The 26,912-nt window shown below is 42.5% G+C and overlaps 1 protein-coding gene and 1 non-coding gene across 3 annotated transcripts; one reads left to right on the plus strand and one right to left on the minus strand.

Moving 5' to 3' along the window:
• Positions 1-971: 971 nt before the first annotated feature.
• Positions 972-25,823, minus strand: HAUS1 (HAUS augmin like complex subunit 1). Of its 2 annotated transcripts, none has more exons than XR_013408494.1 (9): positions 25,758-25,823; positions 24,837-25,011; positions 11,116-11,251; positions 9,355-9,489; positions 6,488-6,611; positions 6,027-6,092; positions 4,083-4,221; positions 3,470-3,517; positions 972-1,217 (listed from the first exon to the last, which is right to left on the minus strand). XR_013408494.1 is itself a non-coding variant. In XM_015121865.3 (9 exons), the coding sequence occupies exons 1-9, from the start codon at positions 25,785-25,787 to the stop codon at positions 1,167-1,169; spliced, it is 837 nt and encodes a 278-aa protein (XP_014977351.1). In that variant the 5' UTR covers positions 25,788-25,823; the 3' UTR covers positions 972-1,166. The 2 variants fall into 2 exon arrangements, 1 of the variants encoding a protein (XP_014977351.1); XM_015121865.3 differs by having other exon boundaries at positions 4,083-4,154.
• LOC114673938 (U6 spliceosomal RNA) lies at positions 7,359-7,465 on the plus strand. Its single transcript, XR_003724776.1, has one exon. It is a non-coding gene; the product is annotated as a U6 spliceosomal RNA (small nuclear RNA).
• Positions 25,824-26,912: the final 1,089 nt, after the last annotated feature.

Genomic DNA, 26,912 nt, shown 5'->3' on the forward strand with positions numbered 1-26,912 from the left:
CTTACAATAGATCTTGCCATGCAGGTATTTTTATTATTTCAAAATATTCAAATAGGCCAGGTGCGGCAGCTCATGCATGTAATCCCAGCACTCTGGGAGGCCAAGGCAAGCAGATCACTTAAGGTCAGGAGTTCGAGACCAGCCTGGTCAACATGGTGAAACCCCGTCTCTAATAAAAACACAAAAATTAGCCGATGTGGTGGTGCACGCCTGTAGTCCCAGCTACTTGGGAAGCTGAGGCATGAAAATCCCTTGAATTTGGGAGGTGGAGGCTGCAGTGAGCCAAGATCATACCATTGCACTCCAGCCTGGGAGACAGAACAAGACTCTGGCTTAAAACAAAACATTTAAATATTTTAAGCACTTATTGATGGCACTTGAGTTCTGGTCATACATGTCTGACTCACAATTATTTAAAAATCAAACATTAGCCTGGGTGCAGGGGCACATACCTGTGGTGTCAGGTACTCAACAGGCTGAGGTGGGAGGATTGCTTGAGTCCAGGATTTTGAGGCCAGCCTGGGCAATATAGCAAGAGCCTGTCTCTTAAAAAGAGGTCAAAACATTAAAACTTCCCTTCGATTTCTTCTAGTACCTTTATTTTTAAATTTTTTATATTTAAATATTTGATTCTTTGGATTATCCTGACATAAGGTGTGAAGTATGGACCTAATGCCAAGTGTTGAATTATCCATCTTTCTACTACTGATTTAAAAGGTCATCTTTTTCATAAACTAAATTCCTGCATATATTAACATTTGGAGGCAGGCAGTGAGCTGATCAAAAAGAATGAAAGCAAACCCCTGGAGGAAGAAGAGAGTGGGAGAAACTTACTGGGGAGCTGTGGAACCTTTCCTTTTCACTTTAGCTGACCTAATGAATACATGCACAACTGTTGTAACGTTTGCCTTGTAGAGCTACTGAAGGATTCTTAACCACCAACCACATAGAAATGAAGTAAGAGAAAAGCCTTTTTAATATGAAAACTATGTATTTGGGCACAAAAATGCAATATACAGTAAGAAACCATATTCTATCAAATATGACATTCTGTAATCTAAGAACACACAAAATTTTGTTATTAAGAAATGCCAAGAGGAAAAAGAACTCTGTAAAGTCCTATTCGATTTACTTTGCTAGGGAAAAGGATGTTTATTTGGCTCATGTCACAGTTCCATCATGTCTACTCTTCTTGTAAGTTCAGCTTCAATGCTATCCTATAGGAAGAAAGACATACCATAAATAACGACATAAAACAGATGTTCTAACTTTTATTTAATGTTATTTAAAATAAGGGAAGCAAAAAAGGAAACATTAAAACAAAAAATTTTTAAAATACCATTATGAATATCTAATACGCTTTTAGACATTCCCTTGCTTTTACATCTCCCTTCTCTTCCCCTGCAAAAGCACTCAGACCCCTAAGTGATTCTAAGAAACATGTGAAGGGAAGAGAAAAAAAAACCTTTAGAGAGAGAAATCTGTAATGACACATGAATAAATTTTTCTGGCCTTTGCTACTAAAACAATATGCTTCCACAATGTCACTCACATCACCTCTTTTCTGCTTTTTTTTTTTTTTTTGAGACGCAGTGTCACTGTTACCCAGGCTGGAGTGCAGTGGGACGATCTCGGCTCACTCTGCAACCGCTGCCTCCTGGGTTCAAGCAATTCTCTGCCTCAGCCTCCTGAGTAGCTGAGATTACAGGCGCCCAACACTACGTCTGGCTAATTTTTTTTGTATTTTTAGTAGAGATGGGGTTTCACTATCTTGGCCTGGTTGGTCTTCAACTCTTGACCTTGTGATCCACCCACCTTGGCCTCCCAAAGTGCTGGGATTACAGGTGTGAGCCACTGCGCCCGGCTTCTTTTCCATTTTCATTGCCACTGTCCTCTTTACTTCTTCTCTGGCCTAAATAGGCAAATTGGTTTCTGCAATTTTCTTTCTCCCTCCCCCAATCAACCCTAAACACTGGCTACAGAATAATCTTCCTAATGCACTAACCTGATCAAAAAGCATAGCTTTGGCCAGGCTTGGTGGCTCATGCCTATAATGCTAGCACTTTGGAAGGCCAAAGCCGGTGGATCACTTGAGGTCAGGAGTTGGAAACCAGCCTGGCCAACATGGTGAAACCCCGTCTCTACTAAAAATACAGAAATTTGGCCGAGTGTGGTGGCTCACGCCTGTAATCCCACCACTTTGGGAGGCCAAGGTGGGTGGATCACCTGAGGTCAAGAGTTCGAGACCAGCCTAGCCGATGTGGCGAAACCCCCTCTCTACTAAAAATATAAAAATTAGCCAGGCGTGGTGGCAGGTGCCTGTAGTTCCAGCTATTCAGGAGGCTGAGACAAGAGAATCATTTGAACCTGGGAGGTGGAGGTTGCAGTGATCTGAGATCATGCCATTGCACTCCAGCCTGGGCAACAGAGCAAGACTCCATTAAAAAAATAAATAAATAAATAAAAATATAAAAATTAGCTGGGCATGGTGGTATGCACCTGTAATCCCAGCTACTTGGGAGGCTGAGGCATGAGAATTGCTTGAATCTGTGAGACGGAGGTTGCAGTGAGCTAACACCATTGCACTCTAGTCTAGAAGACAGAGCAAGACTCTTTCTCAAAAAAAAAAAAAAAGCATAGCTTTGATATTTCTCTTGAGTTTAAAAAACAAGGAAACACACAGCAGCTTTCCATGGTCTCTACATCCTCTAAGTTCAACACTCTTTATATATTAAGGCCCTCTACATCATAAACCAATGAACTTTTTCCAACTCCATCTTACATTTCATGCTTCTAAGCAGCTGGAACTTATCACTTGCTACAGCTTGAATAAGTCCTCCATTTTTCAGCTTATATGACTTTGCAAATTCTTTTTGCCTAGAATATTCTGTATGTCTCAATATATCCCCCTTTTTCCACTAGGGAAATCTACACAAAATTTTAAAAGGCTAAAATACTACTATGTGGTTTTTTGTTGTTGTTTTTGAGATGAAGTCTTGCTCTGTCCCCCAGGCTGAGTGCAGTGGCGTGATCTCGGTTCACTGCAACCTCCACCTCCCAGGTTCGAGCGATTCTCCTGCCTCAGCCTCCCGAGTAGCTGGGATTACAGGCACACATCACCACACCCAGCTTATTTCTGTATTTTTAGTAGAGACAGGGTTTCCCCATATTGGCCAGGCTGGTCTTGAACTCCTGACCTCTGGTGATCCGCCCGCCTCAGCCTCCCAAAGTGCTGAGATTACAGGTGTGAGCCACCGTGCCCAGTTACTATATGTTTTTTAATGGAAAAAATATATACACACGTACACAACCAAAAAAGCATTAAAAGCTGCAGGAGAATGATACACAGTTACTTTAGGACTGCAGTTTACTGCTGAGGAGAAAGGAAAGAAGGATGAAGAGGACTTGAGCTATATTAGCATTTATTTTCTTTTTTAAAAAATCTGAAAAAATTACAGGAACTACTTACTAATTCACGCTTTGCTTCTTCAATTTTCACTCGAGCAAGAGATGGATTCTTTAAAAAAAAAAATAAAACAAGGAAAGGTCATATTGCCTCAATTCAGACTCAAGGAGAAAAATAATGCCACAATCCTTTTCAAAAGGCAAAAAGCCTCCCAGAGGGAAGACCCAATGTACATATAACACTGAAATTGACCACTGACTTTAAACCCTTAAAAACCGATACATTATTTTCTTTCTTTCTTTTTTTTTTTGAGAGGGAGTCTCACTCTGTTGCCCAGGCTGGAGTGCAATGGCGCAATCTCGGCTCACTGCAGCCTCTGCCTCCCGGGTTCAAGAAATTTTCCTGCCTCAGCCTCCTCAGTAGCTGGGATTATAGATTCCCACCACCATGCCCAGCTAATTTTTGTATTTTTAGTAGAGATGGGGTTTCACCGTGCTGGTCAGGCTGGTCTCGAACTCCTGACCTCAGGTGATCAGCCTGCCTCAGCCTCCAAAAGTGCTGGGATTACAGGCGTGAGCCAGCACGCCTGGCTTAAACACACTATTTTCATGGTCATATAGTACCCTTAGGGAAGGTTGGAGGAAACAATTTTTTTTTAATACACGAAAAGTATTACCGGCATTAAGTCTAAATAGGATTCCAATTTTTTCTTCAAAGGTATAGTCTGTTGCTTTAATCTTGCCAGTTTCTGGGGGTAAAAGAACACAGTCACAGAGTAACAGAAACATTCACAATGCAACTAATACTGCCCATTTCTGAAATAAAACACAACAAAGCATTTACATTAGTATGTTTTAAATAATGTTATCAAATAAAGAGCTTCTAAGATAAATAGATAAACTCACTCCAAATGGAAACAGCACCTGTTAGATGCTTAAAATAGGAAAGTGATATTCTTATTTAATTATTATTTTTTGAAACGGAATCTCTCTGTGTTGCCCAGGCTGGAGTGCAGTGGTACAACCACGGCTTACGGTAGCCTCAAACTCCTGGGCTCAAGCAACCTTCCCGCCTCAGCCTCCCAGGTAGCTGGGAACACAGGCATGCACCACCATGCCTGGCTAATTTTTTTTTTTTTGAGATGGAGTCTCGCTATCGCCCAGGCTGGAGTGAGGTGGCGCAATCTCGGCTCACTGCAACCTCCGCCTCCTGGGTTCAAGCAATTCTCCTGCCTCAGCCTCCCAAGTAGCTAGGACTACAGGCATGTGCCACCACCCCAGCTAATTTTTTGTATTTTTAGTAGAGATGGGGTTTCACCGTGTTAGCCAGGATGGTCTCGTTCTCCTGACCTTATGATCCACACACCTCGGCCTCCCAAAATGCTAAGATTATAGGCGTGAGCCACCGTGCCCAGCTCTTTTTTTTTTTTGAGATGGAGTCTTGCTCTGTCACCCAGGCTGGAGTGCAGTGGCACGATCTCAGGTCACGGCAACCTCTGCCTCCCGGGTTCAAGCGATTCTCCTTTCTCTTGTCTCAGCCTCCTGAGTACCTGGGATTACAGGCATGTCCCACCACACACAGCTAATTTTAGTATTTTTAGTAGAGACAAAGTTTTGCCATTTTGGCCAGGCTGGTCTCAAACTCCCAACCTTATGTTATTCGCCTGCCTTGGCCTCCCAAAGTGCTGGGATTACAGGAATGAGCCACCGTGCCTGGCCTAGTTTTTTTAAACTTTTTGTAGAGCTAGAGTCTTGATTTGTTGCCCAGGCTGGTCTCAAACTCTTGGGCTTAAGTAATCTTCCTGCCTCTGCCTCCCAAAGTACTGGGATTAGAGGTGTGAGCCACCATGCATGGTCTTTACTCCCATTTATTAACAATAGGATTGAAGTATGCTGTCTAAGAATACAAAAGAATGTGATTAAGAGGAATCAAAACCTAAAGGAGGCTGGGTGTGGTGGCTCACACTTCTAACCCCAGCACTTTGGGAGGCCAAGGTGGGAGGATCACTTGAGCCAAGGAATTTGAGACCAGTTTGGGCAACATAGCAAGACCCCCATCTCTATTTATTAAAACAAGGGAAAAAAATGTAAAGGAAGAACTAGAGTCCCAAATACATATTTATGAATTGTCAACATTAGATTCCAAGAACGAAGTATGAAAAATGTTAAGAATAATAAAACAAAACAAAACCCGCTATTTCTCTCTCTTCCCACCAAAACAGGCAAAACCTTTATATAACCTAAAATCCCAGAATTGCATTTGGTAACTACAGGAGTTTGGAGACCTGCATTTTACTGTCTACTGAAAGAGAAGAAAGGGGAGCACCTAGATGATTAGCTTATGGTCCTTTAATAAATCTGTCTAATAAATACATCCATAATACATAAGTGACTCCAGCAGAGTTTCTAACTTATAATAAAAAGGAAACCATGGAAATGTGAGGGCATATACAGCTAAACATGGAATAAAAGATATAAATACCAGTGAATATAGAGTACAATGGTAAAGGAAAAGAAATCAGGTCCACAGTGAATAAAAGCCAAATAAAAATAAACAAATGAAAAAGCAGATCGTGGAGTGAAATTTTAAAGAAAGTTAAATTAAGTTAAAATAAGCTCACCTCCGATAGTGCTACCAGGGACTGATGAGACAGAGAAGCATCCATGCCTCTGGCTGAAAGTTGCTCCTACAATTACCAAAAAAAGGAGTTCAGTTAAAAAATTATTTCAAAAGTGACCACCATCAAATATTTTTAACATATAACACAGTAAAGAGGAGCTACAAAGTATAAATGAAAAACTGTACATGTATCTAAGCATTTGCACCTTACATGTGAATCCTTTCCACACTCATGCATTTGTGACAAGATGGGTACAGTGTGTAAGGCCTGAGTTTCAGAGCCTGGATGCCTGAGTTTGAATCTAGATCTGCTTACAATGCTGGCTACGTAATCTTAGGCAAGTTACCAACTTCTCCGTAGTCCTCTCATCTGTAAAAAGGGAATAATAATGCCTAGCTGTGAGGGTGATGGTAAAAAATAAGGATGAAGAGAGCTAACTATATTCAGTCCTTCATACAAACCTCTGCAGCCTTGATTCCAAATCTGAATTCCTCTGACTTTGCTTTTAGAAAGTCCATGTTCTGACGACGATTATCAACTTTGGCCCTTTCTATAGACTGATGCAACTCTGCTTTCTTGACATCCCTTTAAAAAGCAAAATTAAAAACATTTTCTTCTTCTCCTCAGTAAAAGTATTGTACAATAGAAACTCTACTACTTTTGGATTCAATGCTGGCTTGGCCAAGAGTTGGTAACCAGGTCATCTTTCCCTCCATGTTGCACTCTGGGCTTTTTTTTTTTTTTTTAAGAGATGAGGTCTTGGTCTGTCACCCATGCTTGAATGCAGTGGTGTGATCACTGCAGCCTCAAGCTCCTTGGCTCAAGTGATCCTCCCACCTCAGTCTCCCATATAGCTAGGGCTACAGACACATGCCACTACACCTGGCTAATTTTTAAAATTTTTGTAGATGGCCAGCCACAGTGGCTTACATCTATAATCCCAGCACTTTGGGAGACCAAGGTGGGCAGATCACCTGGGGTCAGGAGTTCAAGACCAGCCTGGCCAACATGGTGAAACCCTGTTTCTACTAAAAATACAAAAATTAGCCAGACATGGTGGCATGCACCTATAATCCTGGCTACTGGCGAGGCTGAGGCAGGAAAATCACTTGAACCTGGGAGATGGAGGTTGCAATGAGCTGAGATTGTACCACTGCACTCCAGCTTGGACGGTAGAGTAATGCTCCATCTCAAATTTTAAAAAATAATAAAATAAATAATTTTTTTGTAGAGACAGTCTCACTATGCTGCCCAGGTTTACAACAATTTTACAATTAATGTAAGCCAATTATTCTTGAAGAAAGTAAATCGGCCATTCAAAAAAAAAAATTGGTGCTCACTTCGGCAGCTCATATATTAAAATTAGAACAATACAGAGAAAATTAGAATGGCCTCTGCACAAGGAAGATGTGCAAATTTGTGAAGCGTTCCATATTTTGTTTTGTGGCTTATCTAGAAATAATATGGAAAATATTGCTGTTATTTTTGGCAAAGAAAGTCAATTTTGTATAGTTTATTTCAACCTAAATAAACTGTGAATTTTGTTTAAATAATAATAATAATAATTTAACATATCCTGAAGTCAATTTGAAATAGGAGGTCCTAAAAACCTCTTTACTGAATGTGACATGAAGTTCGAGACCAGCCTGGCCAACATGGTGAAACCCCATCTCTGCTAAAGATACAAAAAAATTAGCTGGGTGTGGTGGCAGGTGCCTGTAATCCCAGCTACTTGAAAGGCTGAGGCAGGAGAAACACTTGAACCTGGAAAGCAGAGGTTGCAGTGAGCTGAGATCACGCCACTGCACTCTAGCCTGGGTGACAAGAGAGAAACTCTGTCTCAGAAACACAAATTAAACAAATAAATAAATAAAGATAAATGTGACAACACAGTGCCTTGCACATATGTAGTCAATATTTGTTGAATAAATTTACATACCGCCAAATTACTTGTGCATATGTACACATACCCCTGATCTATAGGCCCTAATCTCTGGGGTAAAAAGGACCTGAAAAAGGCCTAAAGCATCATAAGAGGGATACCACAGCTATAGCAAGAATGCACAACAAAACATAATGTGACTTTAAGTTGTATGGTAGTTTATAAGTATAAAAAAAATCACATAGAGTTTGAAAATTCTTTTTTTTTTTTTTTTTGAGACAGAGTCTCGCTCTGTCACCCAGGCTGGAGTGCAGTGGCCGGATGTCAGCTCACTACAAGCTCTGCCTCCCAGGTTTACGCCATTCTCCTGCCTCAGCCTCCCAAATAGCTGGGACTACAGGCGCCCGCCACCTCGCCCGGCTAGTTTTTTGTATTTTTAGTAGAGATGGGGTTTCACCGTGTTAGCCAGGCTGGTCTCGATCTCCTGACCTCGTGATCTGCCCGTCTCGGCCTCCCAAAGTGCTGGGATTACAGGCTTGAGCCACCGTGCCCGGCCGAGTTTGAAAATTCTAAAACCCACATTATTTGTTTTTTAAAAAAAGGCAAGAGGCTGGGCGTGGTGGCTCATGCATATAATCCCAGCATTTTGGGAAACCAAGGCAGGTGGACCACTTGAGGTCAGCAGTTCGAGACCAGCCTGGCCAATATGGCGAACCCTGTCTCTACTAAAAACACAAAAATCAGCTGGGTGTGGTGGTGCACACCTGTGCTCCCAGCTACTGGGGAGGCTGAGGCAGAAGAATCGCTTGAACCTGGGAAGTGGAGGCTGCAGTGAGCCGAGACTGCAACATTGCACCACTCCAGCTTGGATGTTGCAGCGAGACTCCATCTCAAAAAAAAAAAAAGAAAAAGAAAAAAGAAAAGAAAAAAAACAAGGTAAGAAATTGTATGAATAAAAGCTGAAAAAGTCAGGCTGGGCGCAGTGGCTCACGCCTATAATCCCAGCACTTTGGGAGGCCGAGGTGGGTGGATCACCTGAGGTCGGGAGTTCGAGACCAGCCTGACCCACATGGAGAAACCCCGTCTCTACTAAAAATACAAAATTAGCTGGGCGTGATGGCTCATGCCTGTAATCCCAGCTATTTAGGAGGCTGAGGCAGGAGAATCGCTTGAACCCGGGAGGTGGAGGTTGCGGTGAGCTGAGATCGCGCCATTGTACTCCAGCCTGGGTGACAGAGCGAGACTCCGACTCAAAAAAAAAAAAAAAAGCTGAAAAAGTCATATCCAACGATCTCCAGCTTCACTAATCATTCTACTTAAAAAAGTGTTTCATGGACCCTATTTCCTAATGTTTTTAAAATCATACCTACTGCCAAAACTAAATTTGACAATGTCCTATTACTCCCTTATTTATAAATTGTCACCATTTAGAACTCAGTTACTTACTCTTGTAGACATTTTTCTAATACTAACGTTGCAGTTAGATTTTTTTCAAGTTTTTCCAGTTCAATCTTGATTTCTTCACTTTTTGATTTGGTACGAAAGAGATTAGAGGTCAAATCATTCACTGCAGGGATAAAACTAAAAGAAGAATCTGGTCATATACATGGGCTTAATGGGCAATCATTATAATTACTCCTTATTGCTAAAAATGACTTTACTGCTATGTAGATTTTTATATAACCATGCTGTTCATACCTTTATGTGTTTTTTTACACACTGTTCCCGTTGCCTGGAATGCCCTTCTTCATTTGGCAAAGTTCCATTTGTTCCTTCAAAACTCAGATGAGCATCACTGTCATCCTGGCATTAACTACCTCCTTCTCTGTGCTACCCAGCTGTACCTTATACATACTTTTACTGTTACAGCTGTCACACTATGTTATAGTTACATTTCCATCTCCCTTATTTGACTGTAAGCAGAGACTGTTCTTGAAGGCAGTTACTATCGTATTCATCTTGCTTCCCCAGTGTTATACCAGAGCTATAGTAAGAAGGCACAAAACATAATGTGACTTTAAGTTGTATGATAGTATGTAAGTATCAGAAAAAGTTTAAAAAATTCTAAAACACACTGTATTTGTAAAAAAAAAAAAAAAAAGGGCAAGAAATTATATGATTCATCCTTGCTTCCCCAATGCTTATGCAATTAACATACAACTGGTATTTGTTATCTGCTGAACTTACTTAATTCAAGTCTAGATTTCTGCTGCCATACAGTAGGCATGTTCTTATACCTAAAACACTACTCTTTGAGTTTATATATAAATTGCCTTTAAGTTGACAGGTAAACTGTTCTGCTGCGTTGTTCTTTGATTATAGGTTATATTAATATTCATAGTCCTAAAGGGCAGTGGCTCACGCCTGTAATCTCAGCACTTTGGGAGGCAGAGGTGGGTAGATCACAAGGTCAGGAGTTTGAGACCAGCCTGGCCAGCATGGTGAAACCCTGTCTCTACTAAAAATACAAAAAAATTAGCCGGGCATGGTGGCAAGCGCCTGTAATCCCAGGTATTCGGGAGGCTGAGGTAGGAGAATCGCTTTACCCCGGGAGGCGGAGGTTGTAGTGAGCCCAGATTACGCCACTGCACTCCAGCCTGGGCAACAGAACGAGACTCTGTCTCAAAAACAAAAACAAAAACAAAAACAAAATATTAGTAGTCCTAGCTAAGATATGGCCAAAAGTGATAGTCATATGAACTTTATAAGACTGGTTTTGAATCTCAGCTCTGCCATTTAGTAGCTCGGAGAAATGATTTAACCCACACCTCCTGACCCTCAGTTTCCTCTAAAGGTTGTTGGAAGAATCATGTTATTATATAAGTAAAATGCCTGTCAAAAAGAATGAAAATTCCTTACCTACTCAACAAAAAGGTAGACATAACCAAAATTTACTATGCTCAACCAAATCATTTAGCATACTATCTTTCTTCTTATACACAGGAAACAATGTGATAGTAACTCCTTTCCAAATATACATGAGAACCACCCTTCATAAACCTAATCCTGGAAGAAGAAAACACTAAAAATTAACCAATACCAAGTTTATCCAAATTAATTATACTTACTGGCAAAGACATGAAGTAACTAAATTCAGTGCTTTGTATTTACTGCCAATTTTTCATATAGAATTATGCTGAGAACAAAAAGTCTTTAAGACCTTATAGCAGATATGATTGCAGAAATTAAAACCGAAGCAAGAATTACCTAGCTAGTGAGGTATCCTTTGTTTCAAGGGCCACTGAACTGTCAACCAAAGCATTCAGATACCTGGAACCAGTGCTAGAGAGGTTGGCAGGGGAAAAATTCACACTCTCCATGAGAAGGTCTTGAAGATACTTGGCTAAAAACATGAAAGAGTTCCATGGTGACTGTTTGCTTTTTAAAACATTTTTAACAGCTTTATCAAGACATACTTCACATACCATATAAGCCACCCACCTAAGGTATGTAATTCAGTGGCTTTTAGTGTATTCAGAGTTGTATCCCCATCGGTACAACCTATTCTTAAAAACATTTTCATCACTCCAAAAAGAAATTCTACAACCCTTAGTCATCACTTTATTTCTTTTTTCTTTTTTTTTTCTTTTTGAAATGGAGTCTCGCTGTCACCCAGGCTGGAGTGCAGTGGTGCAATCTCAGCTCACTGCCATCTCCGTCTCCTGGGTTCAAGTGATTCTCCTGCCTCAGCCTCCTGAGTAGCTGGGATTACAGGTGCCCACCACCACGCCCAGCTAATGTTTTTTGTATTTTTAGTAGAGACAGGGTTTCACTGTGTTGGCCAGGCTGGTCTTGAACTCCTGACCTTGTAATCTGCCCACCTCAGCCTCCCAAAGTGCTTGGATTAGAAGCGTGAGCCACCGCCCCTGGCTTATTTTTTCTTATAGAGACCAGATCTTGCTAGGTTGCCCAGGCTGACCTCAGGTGATCCACCAGCCTTAGCCTCCCAAAGTGCTAGGATTACAGGTGTGAGCCACCATGCCCAGCTCTGTTTAGTCATCACTTTCTAATCTCCCAACCCATGAAACCCTAGCAACCACTTCCTGTCTTTACTCATTTGCCTATTTGGGACATTTCATATGAATGGCATCATAAGATGTGTGGTCCTCTGTGACTAGTTTCTCTCACAATAGTTTCAAGGTTCATTCATGCCACAGCATGTACCAGTACTTCATTCCTTTTTATTGCTGAATAATATTCCATTATACGGACATATCACATTTTATTTATCCACTTAACCACTGATGGACATTTGGGTTGTTTCCACATTTTGGCTATTATAAATGCTGCTAAAAACACTCATTCAGTACGTGTCAGGTTTTGATATGAACACGTTTTCATTTCTCTTGGGTATAAATGGAATTGCTGGTCATATGTTTACTCTATGTTTAAACATTTTAGGAACAGTCAGATTGTTTTCCAAAGTGGTTGGATGATTTTATATTCCCACTAGAAGTGATGAAGGCTCCAATTTTCCACATCTTCTCCAACAGTTGTAATATCTGTCTTTTTGATTATAGCCATCCTAGTGAGTGTGAAGTAGCACTGTGGTATTTGCTTATTTTCTTGAGACAGGGTCTCCCTCTGTCATCCAGGATGGAGAACAGTGGCACGATCTCAGATGATCCTCCCACCTCGGCCTCCCAGGTAGCTGTGGACCACTATACCTGGCTAATTTTTGTATTTTTTTGTAGAGATGGTGTTTTGCCATGTTGCCCAGGCTGGTCTTGAACTCCTGGACTCAAGCGATCTGCCTGCCTTGGCCTCCCAAAGTGCTGGGATTACTGGCGTGAGCCACTGTGCCCAGCCTAGCACTGTGGTTTTGATTTGAATTTCTCTGATGACTAATGATGCTGGGCTTTGTGACCATTTGTGTATCCTCGTAGGAGAAATGTCTATGTATACCCCTTGCCCATTTTAAAATTGGGTTGTCTTTTTATTATTGAGGTTTTCTTTGTTGTTGTTTTTGAGACAGGGTCTCGCTCTGTCACCCAGGCTGGAGTACAGTGGCACAATCTCTGCTCACTGCAACCTCCACTTCCTGGGCTCAAGTGATCCTCCCACCTCAGCCTCCCAAGTAGCTGAGACTACAGGTGTCCACCACCATGCCTGGTTAATTTTGGTGATTTTTTTAGAGCTGTGGTTTCGCCATGTTGCCTAGGCTGACCTCAAACTCCTGGGCTTAAGCAGTCTGTCCGCCTCAGCCTCCCAAAGTGGTGGGATTACATGTGTGAGCCACTGTGCCCAGCCTTTATTATTGAGTTGTAAGAGTTCTTTACATGTTGTAGATACAAGTCCCATATCAGATATATTTATAAATATTTTCTCCCATTCTGAGGACTGTCTCTTTTCATTTTTTTTTTTTTTTTTTAAGACAGTCTTGCTCTGTTGCTCAGGCTGGAGTGCAGTGGCACGACCTTGGCTCACTGCAACCTCTGCCTCCCAGGTTCAAGTGATTCTCATGCCTCAGCCTCCCAAATAGATGAGATTACAGGTGCATGCCACCATACCCAGCTAATTTTTGTATTTTTAGTAGAGACAGAGTTTCACCATGTTGGCCAGGCTGGTCTTGAACTCGAGACTCAGGTGATCCACCTGCCTCAGCCTCCCAAAGTGCTGAGATTATAGGTGTGAGCCATGACGCCCAGCCTGTCTTCATATTCTTGATGGTGTCCTTTGAGAACAAAAGTTCTACATTTTGACGATGTCTAATTTAAGTACTTTTTCTTTTGTTGCTTGTGCTTTTGGTATCATATCCAAGAAACCAATGCCAAATCCAAGGTTACAAGGGTATATACCTTTGTTGCCTTCTATGCATTTTAGGTTTAGTTCTTATATTTTCTAGGCTTTTTTTTTTTTTTTTTTTTGAGGCAGGGTCTCACTCTATCACCCAAGCTGGAGTGCAGTGGCACGATATTGGCTCATTGCAACCTCTGCTTCCTGGGCTCAAGCAATCCTCCCACCTCAGCCTCCCAAGTAGCTGGGACTACAGGCACATGCCACCATGCCTGGCTAATTTTTGCATTTTTAGTAGAGACGGGGTTTCGCTCTGTTGGCCAAGCTGGTCTCAAACTCCTAACCTCAGGTGATCCACCCACCTCGGCCTCCCAAAGTGCTGGGATTACACCGCACCTGGCCTTTTTAGGCTTTTTATTCATTTTGAGATAATTCTTCTATTTCGTGTGAGTTCGAGTCCAACTTCATTCTTGAGCATGTGGATATCCAGTTGTCCCTTTTGTTGAAAACGCTATTGTTTCCTCGGTTGAATTGTCTTGTTACACCCTTGTCAAAAATCAGTTGATCAGGAGATCAACTTATAGCATAGTAGTGCAGGAGTTGGGCTGACCTGCTCTTCAGTGAAACTGGTGAAAATTACAAGAAAGAAAACAAACCCAACCATTTAAAGCCTCTAAAAATGGTCCTAAGGGTAAACAGCAAGTGAAGAAACAACTATTCAATAAAATCTATAAAAAACTCAGTAAGGACACTGAGAATTTGTGGTATTTGAACCAAGACTCCTCCCTCCGCCCTTTCAGCTCACGGAGGCGGAGACTCCACTCCAGACTGCTACAGTCAACACAGGGTTTTCCTTGCTCCCAGCTCCCAGCTAGAAGGCTTTCTTCCTGGGAGAAGCAAGATTTTAGTGTTTTTTATCCTGCCACTAGCTATCTGCTACTGCATCCAAGTCCCAAGGGGATGTGGTCGAGAGGTGTCTGCCCAGCCACTGCTCTTGGAATGGAAGCTCCTGGAGTAAGGCAAGCTGAGAATACTGGAGTCCCAGTGGCCCTTGCTCCGGCTAGTGAGGTGGTGGTTCCACACCAGGAGAGGCAAGCCAAGAAGACCTAAGGCTGCCGCACTCCCTCTCTACCAAGCAGTTCCTATAGCTGGCATATCACTCAGTGAGAAACTTGACATTTTCCCTACCCAGCCCCAACTCCAACTCTAGAGGCTGGCCTCAGAGATTTTGCCTCGGGGGAAAAGCAAGTCACAAAACAGATGGCTCCCCATCTCTTCCCAAAGGAACTGACTACATTTGCAACAGAGCTTGGAGAGGTTCAAGCCTAACGGCAATCTCAAAAAGAGTAGAAGTTGTGGTCAAAGGAATTGGGAGCAGAATCAAGACACAGGCGAAACTGCAGGGCAGTTAGTTTGCAGGGGAGAACCAGTGAGTACGACATCTAGGAGGAGCCATCCAGAAGATAAAACAAATATCTAACTGACCTCAGAAACTATTCCTCCAAGGGAGCTAGAATTTGATTGGAATTGCTTGTAGAGCAGTTTATGCCCAGGGCCTTGTTGAAAACAACAGCTGTCAATTAGTGGAATTTTACAGTTAGGTGTGCTCAGTGAAAGAGAGGAAGTCAGCTTGACCCAAACACTGTCAACTCAGAGTGAGCTTGGGGATACTCAAGTATGTGTCTCCCTGAGGAGCAACATCAGGAGTTTAACACTATAGGGGATAAACAGACTTCACTAAAATAGTCCAGCCAGCAGACAGCTAAGCAAATAACAATAACAGGAGGAAGTAAGATGAGTACCCAGCAAGGATACAATATGTTGTCTGAAATGTCCAGTTTCCAAGAACAACAACAACAACAAAAAAGAGGAACGTGGCCAGGCGCGGTGGCTCACGCCTGTAATCCCAGCACTTTGGGAGGCCGAGGCAGGTGGATCACAAGGTCAGGAGATCAAGACCATCCTGGCTAACACAGTGAAACCCTATCTCTACTAAAAATACAAAAAATTAGCTGGGCATGGTGGCGGGCGCCTGTAGTCCCAGCTACTCGAGAGGCTGAGGCAGGAGAATGGTGTGAACCCGGAAGGCAGAGCTTACAGTGAGCCCAGATCGCGCCACTGCACTCCAGCCTGGGCAACAGAGCGAGACTCCGTCTCAAAAAACAAACAAACAAACAAGGAATGCAAAGAACAAGAAAGGAACTGTAATGGAAAAAAGCAAGCAACAGAAGCTGCCTGTGAGAATGACCAGATGTTGGCTTTATCAGGAAAAACTTCAAATATCCATAATAAGCGTGTTCACAGAATTAAAGGAAACCAATTAAAGAAGGAACATGAGGTAAGATGAAAATGTTGCATCAAATAAAGAATATCAATGAAGAGAAAGAAATTGTAAGAACTAAATGAGAATTCTAGAGTGAAATAACTGAACTGAAAAATTCATTAGAGAGAATTTTTTTTTTTTTTTTTTTGAGACGGAGTCTCGCTCTGTCGCCCAGGCTGGAGTGCAGTGGCCGGATCTCAGCTCACTGCAAGCTCCGCCTCCCAGGTTTACGCCATTCTCCTGCCTCAGCCTCCCAAGTAGCTGGGACTACAGGCGCCCGCCACCTCGCCCGGCTAGTTTTTTTGTATTTTTAGTAGAGACGGTGTTTCACCATGTTAGCCAGGATGGTCTCCATCTCCTGACCTTGTGATCCGCCCGTCTCGGCCTCCCAAAGTGCTGGGATTACAGGCTTGAGCCACCGCGCCCGGCCTCATTAGAGAGAATTAACGCTAGATTTGCAGTGGCAGAAGAAAGAATAAGTGAACTTGAAAATAGATCAAAAGATATTGTGGGCTGGGCATGGTGGCTCACGCCTCTAATCCCAGCATTTTGGGAGGCTGAGACAGGCAGATCACTCAAGGTCAGGAGTTTTCGATCAGCCTGGGCAACATGGTGAAACCCCATCTTTACTAAAAATACAAAACTTAGCCAGGCATAGTGGTGCACGCCTGTAGTCCCAGCTACTTGGGAGACTGCGGCAAGAGAATCGCTTGAATCCAGAAGGTGAAGGCTGCAGTGAGCTGAGATTGTGCCACTGCTTTAGCCTGGGCAACAAGAGTGAGACAATAAATAATAAATAAATTAATTAATTAAATTAAATTAAATTAAAAAAATAAAATATGGAAAATAAATAAATAAATAATAAATAAATAAATAAATAAAATAAATAAAAATATGGAAGCCAAAGAACAGAGAAAAAAGAATAAAGGAAAATGAAAGGCAAAGCGCAGTGGTTCATGCCTGTAATCCCAGCACTTTGGGAGGCCGAGGCTCAGGAGATCGAGACCAGCCCGGCCAACATGGTGAAACCCCATTTCTACTAAAGATACAAAAAATTAGCTGGGTGTGGTGGTGCGCAACTATAATCCCAGCTACTCAGGAGGTTGAGGCAGGAGAATAGCTTGAACCTGGGAGGCGGAGGTTGCAGTGAGCTGAGATCGTGCCATTGCACTCCAGCCTGGGCAACAGGGCAAGAGTCCATCTCAAAAAAAAAAAAGAAAGAAAGAAAATGAAGAGAGCCACAAAGAAATGTGGAACACCATTAAGCATATCAACACACACATAATGCGAGTCCCAGAAGGAGAGAAAAGAGAAAGAAGTGAAAATAATATAACAAGAAATTAGCTGGGTGCAGTGGTTCATGCCTGTAATCCCAGCACTTTGGGAGGCCGAGGCAGGCAGATCACTTGAGGTCAGGGGTTCAAGACCAGCCTGGCCAACATGATGAAACCCTATCTCTATTAAAAATAAAAAATTGGGCTGGGCCCTGTGGCTCACACCTGTAATCCTAGCACTTTGGGAGGCTGAGGTGGGAGGATCCCTTGAGGCCAGGAGTTCAAAACCAGCCTGTCCAACATGGCGAAAACCCGTCTCTAATAAAAATACAAAAATTAGCCAGGTGTGGTGACAGATGCCTATAATCCCAGCTACTCAGAAGGCTGAGACAGAACTTGAGCTGGGGAGGCAGAGGTGGCAGTGAGCCGAGATCACGCTCCTGCACTCCAGCCTGAGCGACAGAGTGAGACTCTGTCTCAAAAATAATAACATTAATAATATAACAAGAAACAATGCTGAAAATTTACCATGGTCTGCAATAATATACACATTCAGGAAGCTCAACAAATGCAAGTAAAATAAATGTAAAAAGAACTGCAAACAGACATATCAAAGTAAAAAATGCTGAAGTAAAAGAAAATCTTGAGGCCGAGTGCATTGGTTCATGCGTGTAATCCCATTTTGGGAGGCCGAGCTGGATAGATCAGGAGATCAAGACCATCCTGGCTAACACGGTGAAACCCCGTCTCTACTAAAAATATAAAAAATTAGCCAGGCATGGTGGAACGCGCCTGTAGTCCCAGCTACCCAGGAGGCTGAGGCAGGAGAATCGCTTGAACCCAGAAGGTGGAGGTTGCAGTGTGCCGAGAATGCACCACTGCACTCCAGCCTGGGCAACTCCGTCTCAAAAAAAAAAAAAAAAAAGAAAATGTTGAAAGCAGCAATAGAAAAACTACCTGTTACTTACAAAGAAGCCCCAGCAAGATTAATAGCTGACTTCTTGGTGAAATAATGTAGGCCAGAAGACAGTGAAATAACACATTCAAAGTGCTCAAACAGAAAAAAATCTTCAACCAAGAATCCTATACCTAGCAAAACTACCTTTAAAAAATGAAGGCACAGCCTAGGCAAAATAGCAAGATTCCACCACTACAAAAAAATTTTAAAGGCCAGGTCGGTGACTCATGCCTGTAATCCCACACTTTGAGAGGTCAGATAGGTGGATCACATGAGGTTAGGAGTTCAAGACCAGCCTGGCCAACATGATGAAACCCTGCCTCTACTAAAAATACAAAATTAGCCAGGTGTGGTGGCTCATGCCTGTAATTCCAGCTACTGGGAAGCTGAGGCAAAAGAATCACTTGAACCCAGGAGGCAGAGGTTGCAGTGAGCTGAGATTGCACCACTGCACTCCAGTCTGGGCAACAAGAGCAAAACTCCATCTAAAAAAAAAAATTAAAAAATTAAGCTGGGCATGGTGATTCACATCTGTAGTCCTATCTACTTGGTAGGCTAAGGCAGGGGGATCACTTGAGCCCAGGAGTTTGAGGCTGCAGTGAGCTATGATCATGCCACTGCACACCAGCCTGGGTGACAGAGCAAGGCTCTGTGTCAAAAAAAAAAAAAAAAAGGACAAAATAAAGTCTGCTAGATAGAAAAAAACTGAGAGAATCTGTTGCTAGCAGACTCAACTTACAAGAACTAAGGGAAGTTTTGTAGGCTGAAATCAAGTAGCCTCAAATAGTAATCTGAATGCATATGAAAAAACAAAGACTGTAAGTAATGGTAACTATGGAATTATAAAGAGAACATACATGCATATTTTTTCTACTTTCTTCTCTTAACTGTTCAAAAAAGCAACTGAGGCAGGGCGTGGTGGCTCACTCCTGTAATCCCTGCACTTTGGGAGGCCGAGGTGGGCGGATCATGAGGTCAGGAGTTTGAGACCAGCCTGGCCAACATGCTGAAACCCTGTCTGTACTAGGAATACACAAATTACCTGAGCGTGGTGGCATGTGCCTGTAATCCTAGCTATTTGGGAGGCTGACTCAGGAGAACTTGAACCCGAGAGGCGAGGTTACAGTGAGCCGAGATCACGCCACTGCACTCCAGCCTGGGCGACAGAGCATGACTCTGTCTCAGGAAAAAAAAAAAAAGAAAGAAAAGAAAAAGAATACTCCACCCAACGAGAGAATATACATACTTCTCAAGGGCACATGGAACATTCTTCAGGAAAGAATAGCTTTATGCTGGGCCATAAAACAAATGTCAATACATTTAAAAGGATCAAAATAATGCAAGGTATTCTTTGGTCAAAATGAAATGAAATTAGAAATCAATAACAGAAAGAAATTTAGGAAACTCACAAATATGTGTGATATAGTTTGGCTCCGTGTCCCCACCTAAATCTCATGTTGAATTGTACTCCCCGCGTGTCGGGGAGGGGACTGGTGGGAGGTCACTGGATCATGGGGGCGGACGTCCCCCTTACTGTTCTCGTGATAGTGAGTTCTCACCGGATCTGATGGTTTAAAAGTGTGGCACTTCCAGCTTTGCGCGCTCTCTCTCTCCTGCTCTGGCATAGTGAGTAAGACGTGCCTTGCTTCCCCTTCGCCTTCAACCATGATTGTAACTTTCCTGAGGCCTCCTCAGCCACATGGAACTGTGAGTCAATTAAACCTCTTTTCTTTATACCTAGTCTCAGGTAGTTCGTTATAGCAGTGTGAGAACGAACTAATACAAAGTCGAATTAAACAATACACTCCTAATAACCAACAGGTAAAGATTAAATCAAACACATTAGAAAATACTTTGAGAAGAATGAAAATAAAGATACAATGCAACAAAACTTATGAAATACATTGCAAATGGCATGTGGAGGGAAATTTATACTTGTAAATTCCTATTTTAACAAAGAAGAAAGATCTCAAATCAATAGCCTAACTTTCCATTTTAAGACACTGAAAAAAGAAGAGCAGACTAAACCTAAAGCAAGCCGAAGTAATGAAATACTAAAAATTAGAGTGGGCCAGGAGTGGTTGCTCACACCTATAAATCATAGCACTTTGGGAGGCTGAGGCAGGGTCAGAAGTTTAAGACCAGCCTGAGCAACACGGTGAAACACTGTCTCTAGTAAATATACAAAAATTCGCTGGCTATGGTGGCCTGTGCCTGAATCCCAGCTACTCATGGGGCTGAGGCAGGAAAATCGCTTGAACCCGGGAGGCGGAGGTTGCAGTGAGATGAGATCATGCCACTGCATTCCAGCCTGGGTGACAGAGTGAGACTCTGTCTCGGAAAAAAAAAAAAAAAGGAAAGAAAAAAAAATAGAGTGGAAATTAATAGTATAGAGAATAGAAAACCAATAGGGAAAAAAATGTGAAAGCAAAAGTTGGCTCTTTAGAAAGATCAACAAAATGGAGAGGCAGTGGCCTGGCAGTGGCTCAAGTCTGTAATCCCAGCACTCTGTGGGGCAGAAATGAGTGGACTGCTTAAGCTCAGGAGTTGGGGTGGGAAGGGGGTCCGGGCATGAGGAGTGTGGGATGTGGCTGAGGCAGGAAAACCCTTGAGTCCCAGAAGTTAAGGCTCACGTGATGGCGCCACTGCACTCCAGACTGGGAGACAGAGTGAGACCCTGTCTCAAAAATAAATAAATAAATAAGGCCAGGAGTGGTGGCTCATGCCTTTAATCCCAGCACTTTGGGAGGCTGAGGCGGGCGGATCACAAGGTCAAGAGTTCGAGACCAGCCTAAACAACATGGATAAACCCCAACACTACTGAAAAAAAATAGAAAACTTAGCCGGGCATGGTGGCACACACCTGTAATCCCACCTACTTGGGAGGCTGAGGCAGAAGAATCACTTGAACCCAGGAGGCAAAGGTTGCAGTGAGCTGAGATTGCACCACTGCACTCCAGCTGGGTGACACAGCAAGACTCTGTCTCAAAAAATAAATAAATAAATAAATTGTCTAAGAAGAAAAGTGAGAAGACAAATTAGAAATGAGAGCGAGGACAGTCCTATCAACCTATTTTATAAAAAGAATTATAAAGAAATACTAAAAACAATTGTATATCAACAACTTAGGAAACTTAGATGAAATGAACCAACTACGAAAACTGACTCAAGAACAGATCATTTGAATAGGCCTACAACAAGTGAACAGATTGAACTAGCAATAAAAAACCTTCTCACAAAGAAAAGTCCAGGTCCAGATGACGTTACCACTGAATTCCACCAAATAACTTAAAGAAAAATTAATACCAATTTTTCACCAACTCTTCCAAAAAACAGAAAAAAAAAGTAATTCCCAACTCTTTCCATCAGACTGGTATTATCCTGATACCAAAACCAGATAAAGACATTATAAGAAAAGAAAACTGGCTGGGCATGGTGGCTCACGCCTGTAATCTTAACACTTTGGGAGGCCAAGAAGGGTGGATCACCTGAGGTCAGGAGTTCAAGACCAGCTTGACCAACAAGGCAAAACGCCATCTCTACTAAAAATACAAAAATTAGCCGGGTGTGGTAGTGGGTGCCTGTAATCCCAGCTACTCTGGGAAGCTGAGGCAGGAGAATTGCTTGAACCCAGGAGGCAGAGGTTGCAGTGAACTGAGATCGTGCCACTGCACTCCAGCCTGGGTGTGACAGAGCAAGATTCCATCAGGAAAAAAAAAAAAAAAAAAAGAAATTAAAAAAAAAAAATTATACCAGGAGCAACTGAGATTTTTCCTAGGGATAAATGTTGGTTCAATGTCTGAAAGTTAATTAATGTAATACATCACATGAACAGAATAAAAAACAAAAATCACATGATCATGTCAAAAGACACAAAAAAAGCAAATGACAAAATCCAATACCCTTTCTTGATAAATGTACTCAACAAACCAGGAGTAGAAGTAAATTTCCTCGCTTGTAATCCCCGCACTTTGGGAGGCCAAGGTGGGTGGATCATTTGAGGTCAGGAGTTTGAGACCAGCCTGGCCATATGGTGATACCTCGCCTCTACCAAAAATAAAAAAATTAGCCAGGTGTGGTGGGCGCCTGCCTGTAATCCCAGCTACAAATGAACCTGGGCAGTGCAGGTTGCAGTGAGCGGAGATCGCGCCACTGCACTCTAGCCCGGGTGACAGAGCGACAGAGCACTTGCCAATTCTGTCCAACACCGTATTGGAGGTTTTAGCCAGGGCAATTTCTTTTCATTTGCCTCCTCAACTGACAAATCGGTGGCATGAAGAATAAATAGTTTCAATAGTTTCATCTTTATTCCTCATGACTAAATATCTTCATACAGCCAGGCACGTGGTGTCCACCTATAATCCCAGCTACTTGGTAGGCTGAGGTGGGAGGATCACTTAAACCCAGTAGTTCAAGACCAACCTGAGCAAAATAGGAAGACTCTATCTCTCCACTATAAAAAACAAAAACAACAACAAAAAAACTTCGTCTAAAAGTTTTATGTCCTTTCCCAAATCCTGCAAATATTTCCAAAATGTTCCAATCTCATGTGCTGTAAAGAACTGTGCTTTGCAGAAATAAAAACTGCACCTAAAAAATGATTTGGATTATTTTTAACTCAAAGGTCATTCAAGTTCAGAGAGTTATATATGGCGTTACTACTCAGTTTTTAGAATTGCAAACAGAAGAAACTGAAACTCTTTACCAATACACATGAATGTACACTTGTTATAAAGTTCCACATATTTTTCATTTTCTGCTCAACACTTTCACTGTATAAAAGAAGGAAAAACTTAGAAAAGAGAAGTAATGATGCACAGAGTTATCAGATATCAATGGTGGCAATGCTTTTCTAGATACCTAAACAGAAAAAACTGTGTTAAAATTTTGCTTACATTAGTTAGAACATTTGTTATTTAATATGTATCACCCTGAAAGGTATTTAAGGACAGACATAAATAATTTTACTTTGAAATGCTTAGATTTTTGGTTACAGTATATGATAGACAAAAAAGAAAGCTCTTATAAAATGAGATTTTTCTGGGCTCCAAGTCCCTTTCTCTGTACTCTATTTTAATAATTATAAAAATAAAATCATTTAAAAATAAGACAATTTTAAAAGAACATATATGGGCGAATATAGCTATAAAGGAGTGGCACAGGGGAGGTTTTTGGGGTGATGGAACTGTTCTGCATCCTGATTGTGTGTGTGATTTCAGATTGTGGGAGTGGTTCTACACTCTAAGTGTATTAACATGGTACACAAAAACAAAAAGTCAGTTTTACCATATGTTAATTTTTAATTAATTGTTTGTTTGTTTGCTTGTTATGAGACAGAGTCTCACTCTGTTGCCCAGACTGGAGTGCAGTGGTGTGATATCTGCTCACTTCAGCCTCCACCTCCCGGGTTCAAGCATTTCTCCCACCTCAGCATCCCAAGTAGCTGGGATTACAAGCACACAAAAATTATCCACACACCTGGATAATTTTTGTATTTTTAGTAGAGACGGGGCTTTACCATCTTGGCAGGCTGCTCTCAAACTCCTGGCCTCAAGTGATCTGCCCACCCTGGCCTCCCAAAGTGCTGGGATTACAGGTGTGAGCCACTGTACCTGGTCCTGCTGTATATTGATTTTTAAAAGAAAACTGGAAAAATGCACATATGCAATAGAATCAAATATAAACTGCACTATATTCAAAATATCATATGTAACAAATACCATACATCTGGTTAAACATAGGGGAGATGCAGGCCTCACTTCCTCTCTCTTTGGTATATTCTCGTATCTAAAAAGATTTTTGTCAATCTTTACTTTTGTGGTTTGTATTATAAAAACAATAGGCGTCGTGAATGCACTTTTTCAAACTATATATGCCCAGCAGAAAATTCGAATGCAATCTCCTGATACGTAGTCATAGGGTAATTTTGTCCAAGTCTCATATTTCATGGCCACCACCTCAGGTGTCCTGATAGGTTCATATGACTAAATCACCGAGACCGGAAATGGACCAAACAGATAGGTAAGTAAAACACCACAACGCATCTTGTGTGTCAGGCTAACAAGTTTAGACTCTTTTAAGGCTTACTATTTTTCTATCGGAGTACCAATAAGGTATTTAGTATAATAACATTTATTATTCAGAGAATTACTACTGGCCGGGCAGGGTGGCTTATGCCTGTAATCCCACCACTTTGGGAGGCTGAGGCAGGCAGATTACCTGAGGTCAGGAGTTCGAGAACAGCCTGGCCAATATGGTGAAACCCTGTCTCTACTAAAATACAAAAATTAGCTGGGCGTGATGGTGCAGGCCTGTAGTCCCAGCTACTTGGGAGGCTGAGGCACAAGAATCACTTGAACCCAGGAGGTGGAGGCTGCATTAAGCTGAGATCACACCACTCTACTCCAGCCTGGGTGACAGAGCAAGACTGTCCCCCCTCAAAAAAAATATATATATACATATAACATGAAACAATAATAAAAAAGAAAGTTACTACTATAACACAGTGGATGAAAAATCCGGGAAAAATAAAGGAGCAAAACAAGTAGTCTACAGTAAATTAATCCTGTATACTTTAGAGTTATAAAATTTGGTTACCTCTATTTATTCTCGTTCAAAACTCTGGACTTAATCTCACCTTCGGATTCGTATTCACTTGCTTTCTGCTTCAAGTCCTCTACTACCAGATAGACATCCCTGTCCCGGACCCTGTTGCGTTCTGAAAGGTGATGTAAAATCTCTGTGGTCCGTGGGTTCACCTCATACTGTGGAATGGGATGATCTCCAAATATTTTTTTTAACCACGCAGCAACCTAACCATTAAAAGAAAGACAAATATTATAAGCCTTGTTTACTGTAATGGCTCGATGAGATTATGACAAAGAAGTGATCAAAAGCAAACTAAATGCTTTCTGTGACTATTTTGGAGGCCTACTTCACAACCTCACTTGTCTTTAGGGAGATACTAGATATCAGCAAAATAAAAAGTGAGCAAGTACACAATGAACAAGACTAAAAATTACCAGAGAACTATCCGTTCTTTCCCAAATCTACAAAAGCAGTACAGGCTAACAATTTGCCCCCCTTGAAAAACCGTAAAGCTTAATAGAACAGTGAGAAAGCATTATTAGACCGTGCATGGCCTGAAAAAAGCAATTGTCCCTCGATCCCCAGACGCCCCGCCGCGCCGGGAGGCTCCCAGTGTTGGGATGCAGGGCGCGGAAGCCGCTCAGATGTGGAAGCATCGGGGTGAGCAGCGAACCGGAAGGCGGGTTTGGCTTCTTAAGTCCCACTCCAGAGTCTGTCGCCAGGGGCTGCTCAACGCCTCTCCCAGGCCAGATCCAAACAAGGGGAGGCCCGGGCAGGAAAAGAAAGACATTTTTCAGGAGGGTCTAAGCACAAGGGGGCTTGCAGATAGTAACTGCAGCACTGAAAGACGGATGTGTGGAATACGGGAGAGAAAAGTAGACGTGGCGCGCGCAGGAGACCCGCTGGCGGCGCGGGGGTGTCAAAAACGCGTTTTCCAGGAGGCCACCGATCCCCATTCCCGCCACAGCACCTGCGTTTCTCTCTCCTCCAGTGGCTCCATAGCTGCCGCTCCCGCTGGAGATGCGCCTCGCTCACTCCCTAGGCTCCGCCCACACGCCGTGGGCACCCGCCCCTCGCCGGGTCCGGGATTTCTGGGAGTTGTGGTTTTTCCTTGGGCTGCCGGCCGCTGAGCGCCTGTGCAAGGCTGGTCCAAGGCTCTGGCATCGCAAGCCTGCTTGCCACTTCCCAGCTCTTCCCGCCTTCCGCGGTATAATCTCCACTACGAGAAATAGAGCAGCCTAGAACCAGGTTGTTTTTTCTTTCTTTTATTTTTATTTCTCGCTTGAATCACTTGTCGTTTAAAAAAGTACTTGAAACGTTTGGTTCTTGGTTAGCAAGATGTTTGTGTTTCTTCCACATTGATTGCATCCATTTAGAATTTATATTTTACCTTGGCAATATGAGCTGCGGCAATCTTAACCTGGTCCGTTAGTTCCCCCTACCTAAGAACTACGGAAATTTTTTTTTTTGAGACGGCGTCTCGCTGTGTTGCCCAGGCTGGAGTGCAATGGCGCGATCTCCGCTGCCTCCCAGGTTCAAGCGATTCTCCTGCCTCAGCTTCCCGAGTAGCTACTGGGATTACAGGCATGTGCCACCACGCCCGGCTAATTTTTGTATTTTTAGTAGCGACGGGCCATGCTGGCCAAGCTGGTCTCGAACCCCCGACCTCAGGCTATCCGCCCGCCTCAGCCTCCCAAAGTGCTGGGATTACAGGCGTGAGCCACCGCGCCCGGCCAGGAAAATGTTTTTTAGTGGCGTCGATCTGCTGGTACTGTCACTGCTGCTCAGCCATTGTTCAGTTCATTTCTTGCCTTCCCTAAGTCTCCTCCCTCCATCACCCTGTATTTAAACAGCATGAGAGGTTCTTCATATATATTTATATAGCAAGGTAACTTTTTAATATGTTTTTATATTTTTGTTTCATTCTTGCAGGGTCTCTGTAAAATAAATAGACACGTATTATTTTACCCATTTTTACATAAAACATATACACAAGGATTAAATGACTTGATCAAGATTAGGTAGTAGAGTTGGAAGGTGACCGAAAAGTTCTGGCTCCATTTGAGTGTTTCCCTCTCAACACTGCCATCAGCAACCTCCTATTGGGTACTGTGTTACTAGGAAA

This window comes from Macaca mulatta, chromosome 18 (assembly GCF_049350105.2).
Source record: "Macaca mulatta isolate MMU2019108-1 chromosome 18, T2T-MMU8v2.0, whole genome shotgun sequence".
NCBI lineage: Eukaryota > Metazoa > Chordata > Mammalia > Primates > Cercopithecidae > Macaca > Macaca mulatta.

Excerpts from the sequence above, each read along its gene's own strand:
- HAUS1 (XM_015121865.3), bottom strand. The coding sequence starts at position 25,787 with ATGGAGCCACTGGAGGAGAGAGAAACGCAG. Across the intron at positions 9,490-11,115 it reads AAGGATACCTCACTAGCTAG|TTTTATCCCTGCAGTGAATG; the intron begins GTAATTCTTGCT and ends TTCTTCTTTTAG. Across the intron at positions 1,218-3,469 it reads AAGAAGCAAAGCGTGAATTA|GATAGCATTGAAGCTGAACT; the intron begins GTAAGTAGTTCC and ends TTCTTCCTATAG.